At 46.1% G+C, this 14,311-nt stretch overlaps 4 protein-coding genes across 4 annotated transcripts; 3 read left to right on the top strand and 1 right to left on the bottom strand.

The window, feature by feature from the left end:
• Positions 1-1,225: 1,225 nt before the first annotated feature.
• Positions 1,226-2,487, top strand: LACBIDRAFT_301891 (uncharacterized protein; the record flags this gene model as incomplete). The annotated part of the gene is made up of 2 exons (XM_001874292.1): positions 1,226-1,397; positions 1,538-2,487. 2 exons carry the CDS (start codon positions 1,226-1,228, stop codon positions 2,485-2,487), a joined length of 1,122 nt encoding a protein of 373 aa, XP_001874327.1.
• Positions 2,488-6,930: 4,443 nt separating this feature from the next.
• On the top strand, positions 6,931-9,369 carry LACBIDRAFT_301890 (uncharacterized protein; the record flags this gene model as incomplete). Its single annotated transcript, XM_001874291.1, has 4 exons — positions 6,931-7,409; positions 7,484-7,904; positions 7,982-8,443; positions 8,509-9,369. 4 exons carry the CDS (start codon positions 6,931-6,933, stop codon positions 9,367-9,369), a joined length of 2,223 nt encoding a protein of 740 aa, XP_001874326.1.
• Positions 9,370-9,624: 255 nt separating this feature from the next.
• LACBIDRAFT_321333 (uncharacterized protein) lies at positions 9,625-10,537 on the bottom strand (the record flags this gene model as incomplete). The annotated part of the gene is made up of 4 exons (XM_001873653.1): positions 9,625-9,653; positions 9,721-9,861; positions 9,924-10,115; positions 10,339-10,537. 4 exons carry the CDS (start codon positions 10,535-10,537, stop codon positions 9,625-9,627), a joined length of 561 nt encoding a protein of 186 aa, XP_001873688.1.
• Positions 10,538-11,562: 1,025 nt separating this feature from the next.
• On the top strand, positions 11,563-11,986 carry LACBIDRAFT_301888 (uncharacterized protein; the record flags this gene model as incomplete). The annotated part of the gene is made up of 2 exons (XM_001874290.1): positions 11,563-11,592; positions 11,780-11,986. The coding sequence occupies 2 exons, from the start codon at positions 11,563-11,565 to the stop codon at positions 11,984-11,986; spliced, it is 237 nt and encodes a 78-aa protein (XP_001874325.1).
• Between the last annotated feature and the right edge of the window lie 2,325 nt (positions 11,987-14,311).

Here is a 14,311-nt window from a genome sequence, read left to right as displayed (position 1 = left end):
TTGGCGGTTAGCTCTGCTCGGGATCCACAAAAACAATCCTCTAATCCTTCAATCTCAACAACCTTACGTTTTCATCTTTCACACTGACCTCATGTTTCCTTGTTGACAATTTCCGAGCTTGAAATAGGTGGCCTATGAACCTCGTTGGTGTCAGAATGAGTCACGGCATGAGTGTCCTGTTCTGTGGAATCTCACAGTGAATTTGCGTGCCCCGGAATATGCTAACAAATCATAATCAAAGGTCTTTGACGGTTGCCACACTAACGAAAATTATCAATGCATGTTATTATTGCCTTATGTAAGCAGTCCCATTGGTGTTTTTGGCGCATCCTGAGGCATTTAGCACACCTTGAGGCTTTCTAGTATCTATTATGTATACTTTATCCATCAGGAAGGCTGTCTATAATGTTTTTGGGCCAAAATTTTTGAGCTTCCAATTTTTTTTTAACGGCCTGACAGCCCAACCAACCAACCGGCCCCCGGTCCGGGATTATGATCCCGACACCCCCTTGTTTGCATCACCCTCGGCGCAGGAGATCTGTCTGCAGCCCATGGACATGATGTCCATTCCCTGGGGATAAGGAGCAGGTTGTGGTGAAGCCGCTTTTATTCTTGTTGCACGGAAAAGATTACTGATGTGCGAGATGCAGATAAGGACTCCTATGATCCCAACTTTGCATGGGAAGGTCGTTATCTCAAAAGGCTCCTTGCGCAAAGCCTGACACGACATCTTCAAATCAATCTCTACCGCCCGCAGCCCACCAGGGTGCGATTGTAAAACGCTTTAGCGTTTTCGGATACACAGACTCTGACCGGATGGATGCTCACGAAGATGCCGTCGAACCCGAAGATGCTCTCAGTGTACCTTAAGTTCGGTTTATTTTGGAGGGACGATCTTTGATCAGGGCTTATAGGACACAGCACGGGGAGGCCGATATGACAATTAATGGGTGAATGTATCTGCACTGTGTCGAGCCTTGAGCACATGTTATATCTACCGCTGGTATTCAACCTTCCAGTTGGTTTTTGAATCTGTGCGCGTCAGATCCTCCTCTTTGCGCTCTATGATATTTACTGACCTTTTGACCGAAGTTACAGGACCTGCAAGTGTTGTGGACAACCGCTGAGACCACTTCTTCAGCCTGAAGGTCACCTGATTTAACGAAGTGTGGTTCGATGTTGACACACCTTCCTTTCAACAGGCACTCATCTCTCTGTATCGACGATGGCTAATCTACTTTTCTGGCCATCCAAATACTTCTTCTACGCCATAGGAAATACGAGCGCGGTATATTTGACTGCAGATATTGCGCTGGAAGAGCCTGCCCGTATCTTACTTTTGGGTTGTGGTGACCCACGCAATGTTCTGCATACAATCTTCACCGAGCCTCGAAACTGTTCGTACTTTCACTGCGTCATCCGAGATATGTTGATGAACTGATCTTCCATCCCACATACAGCTGCCGTGTTAGGTAGATGGGTTATCGCAGTGCGATTTTTACCGACCAATTCACTGATTAATTCTCTTACCTTGTAGCCCGGAATGTGCTATTATTGACCATGATTGCTGATCGCCAACCGTACGCCACGATTTGGAACATATTCTTCCATTTTCGCTTGGACAAAGATTCACATACCACCCTCATCGACCAATGCAAGAAGCTGATTAAACACTCAGAGACCGCCCAGAAATGGAAAGTCTCCCCATACGCGTCTTCCATCAAGATGTCTACCGACTACACGCTCAAAGAACTCAGACGTCATTGGACACTATATGTTGGCATGGAAGAGTTACCGAATTCGCGACTCACACCCATACACGATGCATTTGACCAATTATCCAAAAAGAACTCCAGGGAAAACAAAATCACGGCTACTTGTTCCCTGGGACCTCTCGGACACCGCGGATTAACGATCACTCCGGAACACTTCAGGAACTTCTGGAAGACAGGTGTAACCTTTGTCGACGGAAAGAGAATTGCCACTGCGACATTACTGAATCCGACCTTCGTCTATTCTTTGGGCAGAGAAGGTTGCTCGCTTCATCATGGAACCGATCCCTTGAACGTCTTCCATCTTGCTGCTTTATTCGGCAACGCGAAATCTGCAGTATCTATGACGGAAGTTGTGAAGGCGGCAAATCAAGAGTTCGCGGGTTGGTGTTCCTCTTATCTCGACTCATTATCCTCCACTTCTCCACCCACCATCCGCTTTTTCGTCGGCAAAGCTACTGCCGTTTGCCGTGCACTTTGCGTGTTTGGTGACGTAGGGATACTCAACTCGGGCGTCCCCGTGGCACAGTGGAAGACGCAGTTAATACAGCTCAGTGGAGATGAGTACTATACATCTGCTCCCGGTGGAGCTCCAGTGAAATTCAATGTCATCCACACATCCAACCTGGAGGATCACATCGGATTGCTGAACGTCCTCGTCACATCTTTACCCCTCCTCACATATGTTAGTCATCATGTCCCATACCTAATGTAGTAACCGGATGTGACAACCACTCATGTAACATGAGCCCAGCCGGACCGGCCGGTTTTCTAAACTGTCCCTTAGTGATTGGTACAGCCGTGATCGTTACAATCACCCATCAGCTTGAGGCAGCCGTACTTCTCCCTGACAACGACTCCTGCGGAGCATGCACATCATTGTCCGACGGCGCAAATTGCGGCCCACCTTGGGCAAAATGCGGAGCACCTTGTAAATATACTATAAATATTTTACATAATAATAGGGCCACAGAAGCCACTCAAACACCATGAGGACTGTCATGGGGAGGATGCATATCATCGTCTGCCAGCTCAAATTGTGGGGCACCTTGTAAATGTACTACAATGCTTCCACATAACAATAAGGTTGCAGAAGTCAGTTAAACACCATGAATGTGACCCATTGCAGACCTACATGTACTTTTAACAATTCTTTTGGAACCCAAGCAGCCTCCATTAACTATTGTATATATTATGGGTCCCACAAATACAGCTGAATATGATACACCAGCAGAGGACCTTCCAATAAAAACACATTACTTTTGCATGGGGGACACTTTTTTCTAATAGCTGTGTTGGTCTAGAGCAATATATATATATACTATGAAGCTCCATTAGAGCAGTGCAATTTTTTTTACAAAGACTCCGGCGGAGTAATGCAATTTTTTTAGAGGAGGCCCCGGCGGAGAAATGCAATTTTTTTTACAGAAGACCCCGGCGGAGCATTGCAATTTTTTTAAAAACAACTTCGGCAGAGCAATGCAATCTTTTTTTTTTTAAAGAGCCTGGTGGCCCAACACAATTTTTTAAGAAACAACTCCAGCAGAGCAATGTATATCAAAGAGAACTAAGGAAAATAATGGCCAAAGTATATCTTAATAACTCAATCAATGAGGAGAGTGTCTACTGCTAACATAAAAGAATTTTACTAATGAAGGGTGATGAGGTAAATTATCTGTGGACCTACATACATGTATCTCAAAGAGACTCTGGTGGAGAAATGCAACTTTTGTTAAATTGGTTCTATTGGGGCAATGTATATGAGAGGGAACTTGAATTCAAAGAATGTTTGTACTGGAGCAAAATATCTTCTAAATGGCTCTGCTGGAGCAATGTATTTTTTTTTTCAATAGCTCTGCCAGAGTTATGTATTTCTTTTAAAAATGGCTCCACTGCAGCAATTTTTTATTATTAGGTAGTTCTGTTTGAGTAGGCTCCGCCGGAGCAGTGCAATTTCTTATAACAATGGTGCCACCAGAGTAAAGCATTTTCTTTTCATGGCTCTGCCGGAGCAGTGCAATTTCTTCTAAAGATAGCTCTGGCAGAGCAGTGTATTTTTTTTTCAATGGCTCCACCAGAGCAATATATATTTTTTTGAATGGCTCCGCCGGAGCAGTGCAATTTCTTCTAAAGATAGCTCCGCCGGAGGAGTGTATTTTTTTCAAAATGGCTCCGCCGGAGCAGTGCAATTACTAATGATAGCTCCAGTGGAGCAGGGTATTTTTTTTTTTCAATGGCTCCGCCGGAGTAATGTATTTTCTTAAAAACAGCTCCACTGGAGCAATGCAATATTTTAAACAATGGCTCCACTGCAATGTAACTTTTTCAAATGCCTCTGGTGGAGAAGTGCAATTTGTTTCAAAATAGCTCCGCTTGGGCAGTAAAACTTTTATAAAGTTGCTCCGGCAGAGTAGTGATTACTTTTTGAGATACAATCCACATGATGTAACAATGACTTTTAACTCACATAAAAACCATCTCTGTCAAGCTGGAGAAGGCAGAATTCAAATGAGCTAGGCCCAACAATAAGTTGTTCAGGAGAAAGATAAGTCTTGATGGTTTTACTGTAAAATGTACCATTTTGCACTTTGTTTGAGGTCCGCAAAATTTAATAATGAGTTTCAACCCATGTAGAAACCACCTTTAAAAAGCTTGGAAAAGCATGATTCCAACAAGCTATGCCCGATGATAAGTTGTTTGGGGAAGAGAGAAGTCTTGACGGTTTTATTGTAAAATATAGCATTTCACACATTGTTTGAGCTCCACAAAATGTAATAATGAGCTTCAACCCATATAAGAACCACCTTTGAAAAGCTTGGAAAAGCATGATTCCAACAAGCTAGGCCCGATGATAAGTTGTTCAGAAGGAAAAAAAAGTCTTGATGATTTTCATTGCAATGCCATAATGCAGTCAAGATTTGATAGAGATTATTGACGTAAAACACCTTTTCCTATGTTTGTCTATGAAAACAAAACATCTCTCAAAGATTTTTACATAGTAATTAATATGGCAGCTATGTCTATCAACTGGCTGGTTTGGAGGTTATATGGCTTGAAAATGGGTGAGTGCATTGCTATTCATCGGGATGCAGGGTCTGTTTGCATCCGGCGGAGGGTCTGTGCACCAGGCGCATCACCTCAATTTGGAAACGACCCAGGCACAGATTTCAACTTTGATGGGTCCCTGCCCAGGAACAAGCAGGATAACCGGACCATCCCTGTTGCGGCAATGCCTTTTCACAATATGTGGCCCTGCATGATGAATACTTGGTTACCTCTGGTTATCAGCAACAAAGCTCATATTGTCTGAAGGACCATTAGATTTGTGGTGTTTTAGGAGGTAATGTGCAGTGCTTAGCTTGGCAGAGGATAAAAATTTGGCAGAGGTTGATGGCAGGTTGGTTCTGCAGAGTGTGATAAAAGAATTACATCACTGGTGGAGAAATGTTTGTTGGTGGGTTGCCCTTGCGGTGTACTTAATTACCTACATGTCTGAAGCTCATTCAGATAGGCCATTATGTTTGTGAAGGCAATGTGCGGTGGCTGGTCCTATTGGATATTATAAAAAGAAATTACATCACCGGCGGGGTAATATTTGCAGAAGGATTGCCCTGCTGGTGTAGTTAAATATCTTTTTGAAGTCAATGTGTGAAACTCATTGTAACAGGCCATTATACAAATTTTGCTATGTTTGTGGAGGCAATGTGTGATGACTGCTCCCACATGGTGGTCCATCGGAGTATTGTAAAAAGAGTTACATCATTGACAGAGCAATATTTGCAGAAGGATTGCCCTGCCAATGAACTTAATTTATTCTATTATAAAATCTTTGTTATGTTTTCGGAGGCAATGTGCAGTAGGCTGGTCCCGCATGGTGGTCCGGCGGAGCATCACCAAAAAAATTACATCACCAACGGAGTAATATTTGCCAAAGGATTGCCCTGCTGATGTACTTAAATAGCTTTGTGTTTTTGTGGTACTCCACTTTTAATGCCTCAAAAAGAAAAGCACTACTCCGACAGAGTCATTAAAAAAAATACATTGAATCATTTTGCACTTCTCTGCCAGAGTCTTTTTTAAAAAACAGCACTTCTTCGGTGGAGCTTCATGATATATATATATATTGCTCTAGACCTCCAGCAGAGCTATTAAAAAGAAGGCATTTCATTTTTCTTTTATGCTACCAGCAGATACTCTCCTCATTGATTGAAACACTTGGTTATCATTTTCATTAGTTCCCTTTAATATACATTGCTCTGCCGGAGTTGTCATTAAAAATATTGCATTGCTCCGCCGGCATTGTCATTAAAAATATTGCATTGCTCCGCCGGCGTTGTCAAAAAAATATTGCATTGCTCCGCCGGAGTTGTTAAAAAAAAATATTGCATTCTCCGCCGGTGTTGTCAAAAAATATTGCATTGCTCCGCCGGCATTGTCAAAAAATATTGCATTGCTCCGCCGGAGTTGTTAAAAAAAATATTGCATTGCTCCACCAGAGTCATTATAAAATATTGCATTGCTCTGCTGGGGTTGTCTTTAAGAAATATTGCATTACTCCACCCAGGTCTTAAATACCTTTGCAGATTGAATGTGTGGAGCCTCTTCTGACAGATCAATCCAGTATTTGTCATTTATGCAGAGGCAATGTGTGGTTTAGTCCAGTGGAGTGTCTTACAGAAATTTCATGTCACTGGTGGAGTGGTCCGGCGGAGTATCATAAAAAAATTACATCACCAGTGGTGAAACATTTGCCTCACTGGTTGAACTAAACACTTTTGACAAAGGAAATGCATGAAGCCTCTCCTGACAGAACATTATAAAAATGTTATCATTTCTTTTGGAGGCAATGTGCAGTGCTTAGTAGCTCCAATCAAATCATAGCAAACAACATACATAGATTGACAATATTATGCATGATTTGTATGAGCCAGGCTTGTAATTCTAAGTGTTCATTATGATCATGACCGCCGGTGCAATATTCAGCCCCGGCGGAGGGCAGCTCCGCAGGAGGATATGGCAGTCAAGGTACACCTGGCTACTCCAATCATATGGGGCATTGTTGCTGATGGCCAGCCCATGGTTACTGGGTGATTGTACAGGGTCTGGCCGCCCCTTCCATATTGGGGCCCCACCATCAAACTGGCTGGGCCCTTACCACATGGTTGTTTGTCAGGGCCAGGTGGCCCATCACTATTGGGCCATGATGACTAACATAACTGCCCTCCTCTTGCATGAACCATCCAGCGTTCTATATACCGAATCACTTCTTTTCCTTGGGCAGGACTCCGCGACGAAGGAATTCACAGAGCATCTCCACGCTGACCTCTCTGTCATTGGTCTTCTCATCGGTTTATCTCCAGTCGATTATCTCTGTGGATTTTCCACTCGATCCAACACGCATGAGTTGATTATGCACAGGCAATTGAAACCAAAAACAAACATATCGCAGTTTCAACAGGTTACGACTTGGAAAGCACCTACTTCTGGAGATATAATTGCCTCTCAGACGGGGAATATCTCGTCTCCTGTGTTTGATGGACATCAGCTGGGGACCTTGCTTTATGACATCTACCAGTCCCTCTTCGACAAGAGACCACAAAGGTGTTCTTGGCTGCCAACCAGAAGAACATGTCCAAAGCAATTGGAGTCTCAAATTTTGTGCATTACAGTCGAGAATCCTTCGTCCTCTTGCTGCAGCTCATCCGCCGTAGGCTTCAGCTCTCTGAGGATTCATGGACTCATGTTATGGACCAGTTCATGTCGCTCCAACTCGCCGCATGGTCGATCGAGTCAATGGACACAGTGCACTACCAAGATTTTTGTGGGCAGTTACATCGGCACGGTGTGTATAAGGGCCCGTTCTTCCATACCACTTCGAAGACTGGACGGTTTTCACTTTGGGACACAGTTCCTGATCTTGTGCGGATTGTTCTCGTCGTCCCCCGTGAGAAACTTTCTGTGCTAGAAAACTCGAATCCCGACGAAATTGGCACTCCACCATTGCAGTGCGACATTTTTGGTGTGCGCCGCCATAACATATTCACCGCCGTACACATTGCATTTGGACGAGCAATTCCCATGGGAACGAAATCTCATCCACAGGTTATCTTTGAAGAGGATACGAGTGGTTGGGCAGGAAGCTCATCACTTGTTGCATCCTTCGTTGCACCTTCTTGGCTTCTCTGTGCAGACTCGGACCCCCAGAGCAGCTCAGCATCGGCTTCAGCGTTCGCGATACGCCGCTTGCATGTGCAACCCTCATCAAGAAGCTGGGTTTCGGTCTCCATGTATTCAGCGCCAAATTGATGGACAAGACCCTTGTTCACGTCCTCCCCGAACACCCCTTGCCCTCGAGATATCCCTCTGAATCATTAGGCCGTACAGAGCCAGGTGTATTGTCTCAGATCAGCGAATCTGGGCCTGCGTCTGTCGAGTTGGATGAACAGTGCGAATTGATCACGTCTTTGACTGCACGGGTGTCTATCACCAACGAGGACTCTGTGCGGCTGTTCAGTGAAGCCGGCGGTAAAGTCGTCCTGCAAATCACGCAGCTCTCGCCTTGTATCATCAGAGTTGCACTGGGTGACCGAACCCAGGATATAGTGTATCCTTTCCCCATCGCAGGCAGTGCGCATCGGCTGTGCCTCGCTCAGAAGTCACGATATATTGAGGTGAGTACCTACTTATCACTGATTCTTGAAGTTCTGCGTTTAAACTTCCGCTTCTGCCTTATAAGGTCGTTGTACCGACCTCCAGATCACTCATGCCGGATGGAATGAAGCTGAATCCGTTTCACGTCATCAACTCGAAAGGACTGCTCCATGCATGGAGCATCCATCGGGTTAATCTGTCCGCCTTGCCCGTCCTTGACGTCAAGGCCAGAAATATCAAGGAGTGGCTCGACCCCCACATCGCCTTGACGATGTCCGCTCACAAACTATCACTCAGGAAGAAAGACCAGATTGACACTCTCATGTTCGTCAAAGACACCCTCCAGTCCATTTTCGTTGGCGCCTCAGGAACCCAAGGTGGTTCCGTGCATCGTCTATTTGCTCTCCGCGATAAGAAGACAAATAACTGTGATACCTGCATCTTTGTCGATGACCTTCGTTACGACCTGGCGTCTCATACACTTATCTGCGACGGGTACGTCCTCCCCCTGACGGTGAGGATAATAATGGAGAATGAGAAGCCTTTCGCGAAGCTGGTTCACCAGGGGAAAATGAGCTATATTGGTGTGCTCGAAGGCAAGATGCAGGCATGGAAGCAGCTCTTGCCCGCCTTTGTGGAGAGGTGCCGGTCTTCCTGGATGCATGGGGCGAATTGTGAATATATCGCTCAAGGCCGCATCCCGCTCACAGAGGATATGGAGGCAGACCCACTGTGTAGTTGCGGAAGAGGGAAGGACGTCGAAGGGATGCATAAAGTCGAACTATGGAAGACATTCGCACCGTACGTCACCCGGATTGCACTTTCGCCATTGTTTGCAGTGTCTTATCTTGAGACTGTGGGTCGGGATCCGGACGCTCACAAGTGTCGTGTATGCAGAAGGAAAGGCAAACCGAAGATCAAAGTATGCACGGGGTGCAAGCCCTGATTAATGATTGGTGACCGATTTTTGAGCGTTTATCACAACTGTGTACTAGTAGCACAAGAATCATTGTACATTGAATACAGTGCGAGATATTAAGTAAATTTCATGTGCTGAAAGTTTCGAGAAGGATACTATCTCTACAGTGCTTTGGTTCATTAATGCGAGATGATGGCACTAGGGAGGGAGGGTTAGAGGTTGAAAATAATTGGGGAGTTGGCTCCCATTTTTTTGCCTCCAGATGCTTATCGGACGACGTATTCACACCACTTCAGTTACAACAACTTTTTCTAAACGCCATCATTCATTCAATACATTGTCAAATAGCTAGCCGAAATGTACCAGGTAATCACACACCAAACGGCAGGTTCAACGAGCTCGAGCTCGACTGACCCCCTCTAGCCTTTTTCCCGCTCCCCCTCCACTCCTCCCCCTCCGCCTCCCCCTCCGCCAACGCCCTCCTCTTCCTCTTCCCCCCACCACCGCGGTACTCGCGCTCTACCCCCTCGCCGTTCCCCCATTCACAACAGCAACGGCACCCAACCGTTCCATATACTCACTCCTCTCCATGTCCGTTTCCACACCCGCGATCATCACGCTCCCCAATTGTTTCTGAATTTCGCTCAACCGTCGTTGAACACGACTGCGCCCCATTTCACTTGAATTTGTTTCGAGGTCTGAGAGGAGCTTGAGGAAGAAGACTTGCACGCCGTGCGTTGAGATCGTTTGTCTGAATCTTGACGATTTCGGCGCTGCACCACTGTCAGTTAGCCTAAGAAAAAAAGACGAAAGAAGAAAACTGACCATCCATCTCATCTTTCAACTCCCACAACTCCCTCTCCCCATCCTCATCCAATGCAACAGGTGTAGATCAAGCCTCCTAACGCCCTTCTCCTTCTCCCTCCTCTCCCTCTCCTTCTCCCTCTCTCGGAATCCACGTTCCTTCTCCCTCATGCCCTTTTCACGCTCTTTAACCCCCCCTCTCGCGCTCCTTGACCCCCTTTTCCCGATCCCGTGCTTCAAGTTCGCGCTGCGCGCATTCTTGTTCTCTAGATTCGATATCCTTCTCGTGATCGTCGAGTTCTTCATGTGATGAATCGTCAACTTGAATCCCAACCTCATACCTCTCATACGTCTCATTCGAGATGCCCAGAACCCCAGTGATAGTCTCCATCATGAACTTGATGAACCGCGGACACGAACGATGTCGGTCTTTACACGCGACCCGTTTGACGTCGCAGATCCGTTTAGTTGGGTCCTGGGCACAGCATTCGCATGTCTACCACAATAAACAACGTCAGCTTTACGTCTAAAGGGGAAACGAAAGGAAAAGAAACAGACGACGGTGTCTAGCGAGTCTAACCATTGTTTCTGTCATTCCCTGCCACTAGACGAACTCTTGAGGTTACAGAATCCGACCAGAGCACGTGTGACAAATTTGTTGGTCACGTTTTTCTTTTCACATGATCTCCAAGTCAAGGTCCGAACCTCTTCTTCACTCCCACCACTCCTACTCTGCCTAATGCCCCTCTCAGCAATCATAACACAACCCGCGAAACTCGCAGCCCAGCGTATCTGTCCTGTCCAACAATGTTCGCGTGCAGGTCGCGCATTCAACCATGTAGCCTGTCCGAGTCTCAACCAGTCTATCCACCGATTTAACCACCTTATTTCATCATCATCTGGAATGCTACTTTTTTCTTCTTCTCATCATCTCGAGGCGCCCAGAATGGGTGATAACACATTTGTCGTCTGTGCACTTCTTGTGTTACATCCGTGAGGACTGGCATTTTACCGCATTTTCACCCCTTATTTTGCACCCCCGCGTGTTGGCTCTGACTTACTAGCCCATCTCTTCTAATAAGTAGGAGCGCGGTTCTCGCCTAGGTACGCACTATCAACGCTCAAAGTCAAAACACGTGGTCGTACTGGGGCATTACGGATGCGGAGGCGTAGCCCCCTCTATGCTTTTGTTCCAGTCTCCACTACAGCCCACCAACTGTAGATGCCGAGAAGCACTGTGGACTTCAGTTTAGTCCTGCGAATTTGGCGGTCCAGAGCTGGATACAATAATATTCGGGATTTGTATGAGACGTCTGTTTGCTTCTTTTCTTTTTTTGTACGATTTGTTTGGTTGACGTGGAGGGTGACTGGGTTGAAAGCCGGAGAATTGTATGTCATCGGAAAGAATAACTGTGCATGGAGGAGTTTGCCTTAATTTACATTGTCGTACGCTTTGTCGATCACCCGTTTTTCATGGACAAGTACTGAGATTTATCTTGGTTACCTGCGTTCCGCGCTCTGGTGGAAGAGAATGTCAAGGTAAACCTTGAAGAGGATCAGTGATTTGACATGTGAGTCCCTTCCTTTTCCCCATTTTTGTGTTCTTCGCGGACTAAAATGAATTGATGAACAGCACTACGCACATGATCTTGAAGGTGTGCCGGTGTACATCCATGGCTGGGTGTACGATGTGGAGAGCGGAGAGGTGTCTGATTTGGGTGTCTCTGCTGGTCCGTCTGGGAAGGAGGTTCCGCCCACGCCGTTTCCTCTTGTTGGTTCATTGACCTTTTTAAAATTGATGTGCCTAGTAAATTTGGGCAGTATACCGACTCGTTTGTAATGGAAGGGAAGGATTTTCATATGCTCACTTTTTATGATCAAGTTTCTTGCTCGCTCTACTAATGAGGTCACGGTTCTTGGGTGATGGACCGGTAGACTTCCGTGGTTATGTGCTTACTCTCTGGGTGCCAATGGCGCTGGGTAATTGATAGCACGTCGAGGGTGGAGAGTCGAACCTCGGAAGAGAGGGTTTGGCCACGTTAGCATTCATATGTACACTGTACGCGCATTCGCGTTCTCATTGATTCACTCGCGCCATTTCCAACGAGAACCCCCAAATGAAGGAGAAAACTCATTGTGAATTGAAATGGACGGAAACACGTCGCGACGTCCGTCTGTAAAAGCCGAGAACTGCATGAAGTCAATATGTTTTTTCCGGACATCGGGATAAAAATGCCAGTGGGAAGGTTGTAGCGACGCCAGCAGAATTTGAACCTGCGCCCTCACGCAATCACGTAACTATGCAAAGCGTGCACGCTACCCCTGTGCCAAGAGCCCCATGTCATGGCTGCTCAGCAGATTATGTTCAGGGACTGGACGCTGAATACGATCATCCAGTACTACGTCCTCTGTCTCCCATCTGTTATATAACCGCTTTTATACCTGCAAGTTCGACATTACTGCAGCCAATTTATACCGCTAAACGACCGCATTCCCCTAACTGTCATAGTGTGCAATTCAAGGCGGCAATACCCCTCAGCGGGTTGGACACTGCCAAAATGAGGATGGAAAAATGACCAATCGCCTCACATTCTCATCCTCAGATACTGGGGATATGGTCTCACTCTTGGTTGAGCAAAATGATATCCAAAACTTCTTCGAAACCTATCTGCATGTCACTCCAGATGGAGATTCGCTTTCCTGTCTCTCTGGTGGAATTCTATTCCAACGCTTGATCCACTCTACGAAAGCTCTTCCTACACTTGTTGCTGAAATGGAAAAAGTCAAGATTCTTCATCATGCGCTGCAATGGGAGATGTGCTGATCTCTGATTGTTGTATTTGATTGGTACACTTCTACGGGCCCAGAGTTTGCTCAGCGGCTTCTGCAAATTCATCAACAGGGTGGCTACAAAGCTTTGAAACTGCAATTGCCGCCATTTGCAGATATTGTGAACCACATTGTCCAATATGTCCAGGAATCGCAGGATGCAGCGCGAGAGGGAAAGCGAACATCCAAGCGGAAAGCCAAAAGCGCCAAACGTACAGTCGCTGCAGGCAAACCTCCAAGAAAGCCACCTACAATGCCTGAGACGCCGCAGGCTAAAATAGGGCCAGTGCGGCAACAGCTTTCTCATATTCCTTATGACCTTTACGGCTTACGAAATGGGGCAAAGAAAACTCAAATGATCCATCTTCCAAACCTGGCACCATATCATGTAAAGCCTGGGTTGGATACTCTTTACACTTCTGGTGGCTACATTCTACAAGAGCTCTGGTCATGGGAGCTTCTTATGCCACACCTGGCTTGTATCGACAAAAAATTCAGCAGCTCTCGTCGCACTGTCAATGAAGCTAAAATTATTGACCGAAGCATTGTTAGAGGCGCAATCCTCCATTGCATAGCAGAGGTGTATGGAACGGATGCTGTTTTTGCTTCATTATCTCTGGAGCCGTTTCTCACCACCCCTACCATCATCTTTGCCGATCATCTTCGAAAGGATGAAAAGTTTTCAAAGCAGGTTTTGAAAGCGACCCAAAAGACTCTCGCACCACTCTTCGATTTGATCAAGACCCGTGTCAAAGGAAATACGCAACTAGCTATTGACGCGCATGAGCTTGGGCAAAAGGTTCAACATCGCCTCTTGGAATTGCACCATGGGCGATCCTTATCCCCAGATGAACTTCTGAACCTTGGTAAGGTCAATGAGGGAGATATTGCTGAAAAGGATGCCCCCAAGAAAAAGCCTCAAGCACCAGCTCAAAAACCAAAACAAGGATTTTCACAGGTATCTCTCAAGGTGCTTCTGCCCAATGACATGAGTCCAAAGTTCGGCATGCTAGGACTCATACTCAGAGAAGTGTTGAATGACAGGCGTAATTTGGGAGCTGGCCATGATATTTTGCGGAGGGTGCTAGAGGGATGGCACACATCCCAGAACAGCAAGAGAGAGCACAACCGAGATCAGACAGATCCCGTCAGACAATACTCATGCACTGCTCTTCTGATGCAGGAACATCTACCTGGTTCAAAACTTACGGCCCCAGAAGGTCTCTCCAATCTACTCTCATGGATGGGGACCGGTCAAGGACACAGCACCAAAAAGTTTTTGGACATCGTGTCAGCTTCTGGCAGCTTTTTTCAGCATGACCTTGACACAATGCTG

The sequence above is a fragment of the Laccaria bicolor genome, genomic scaffold, assembly GCF_000143565.1.
Source record: "Laccaria bicolor S238N-H82 LACBIscaffold_1 genomic scaffold, whole genome shotgun sequence".
Classification (NCBI taxonomy): Eukaryota; Fungi; Basidiomycota; class Agaricomycetes; order Agaricales; family Hydnangiaceae; genus Laccaria; species Laccaria bicolor.
The sequence above is the reverse complement of the archived record's forward strand: the minus strand, read 5'-3'. Positions and strand labels throughout refer to the sequence as shown.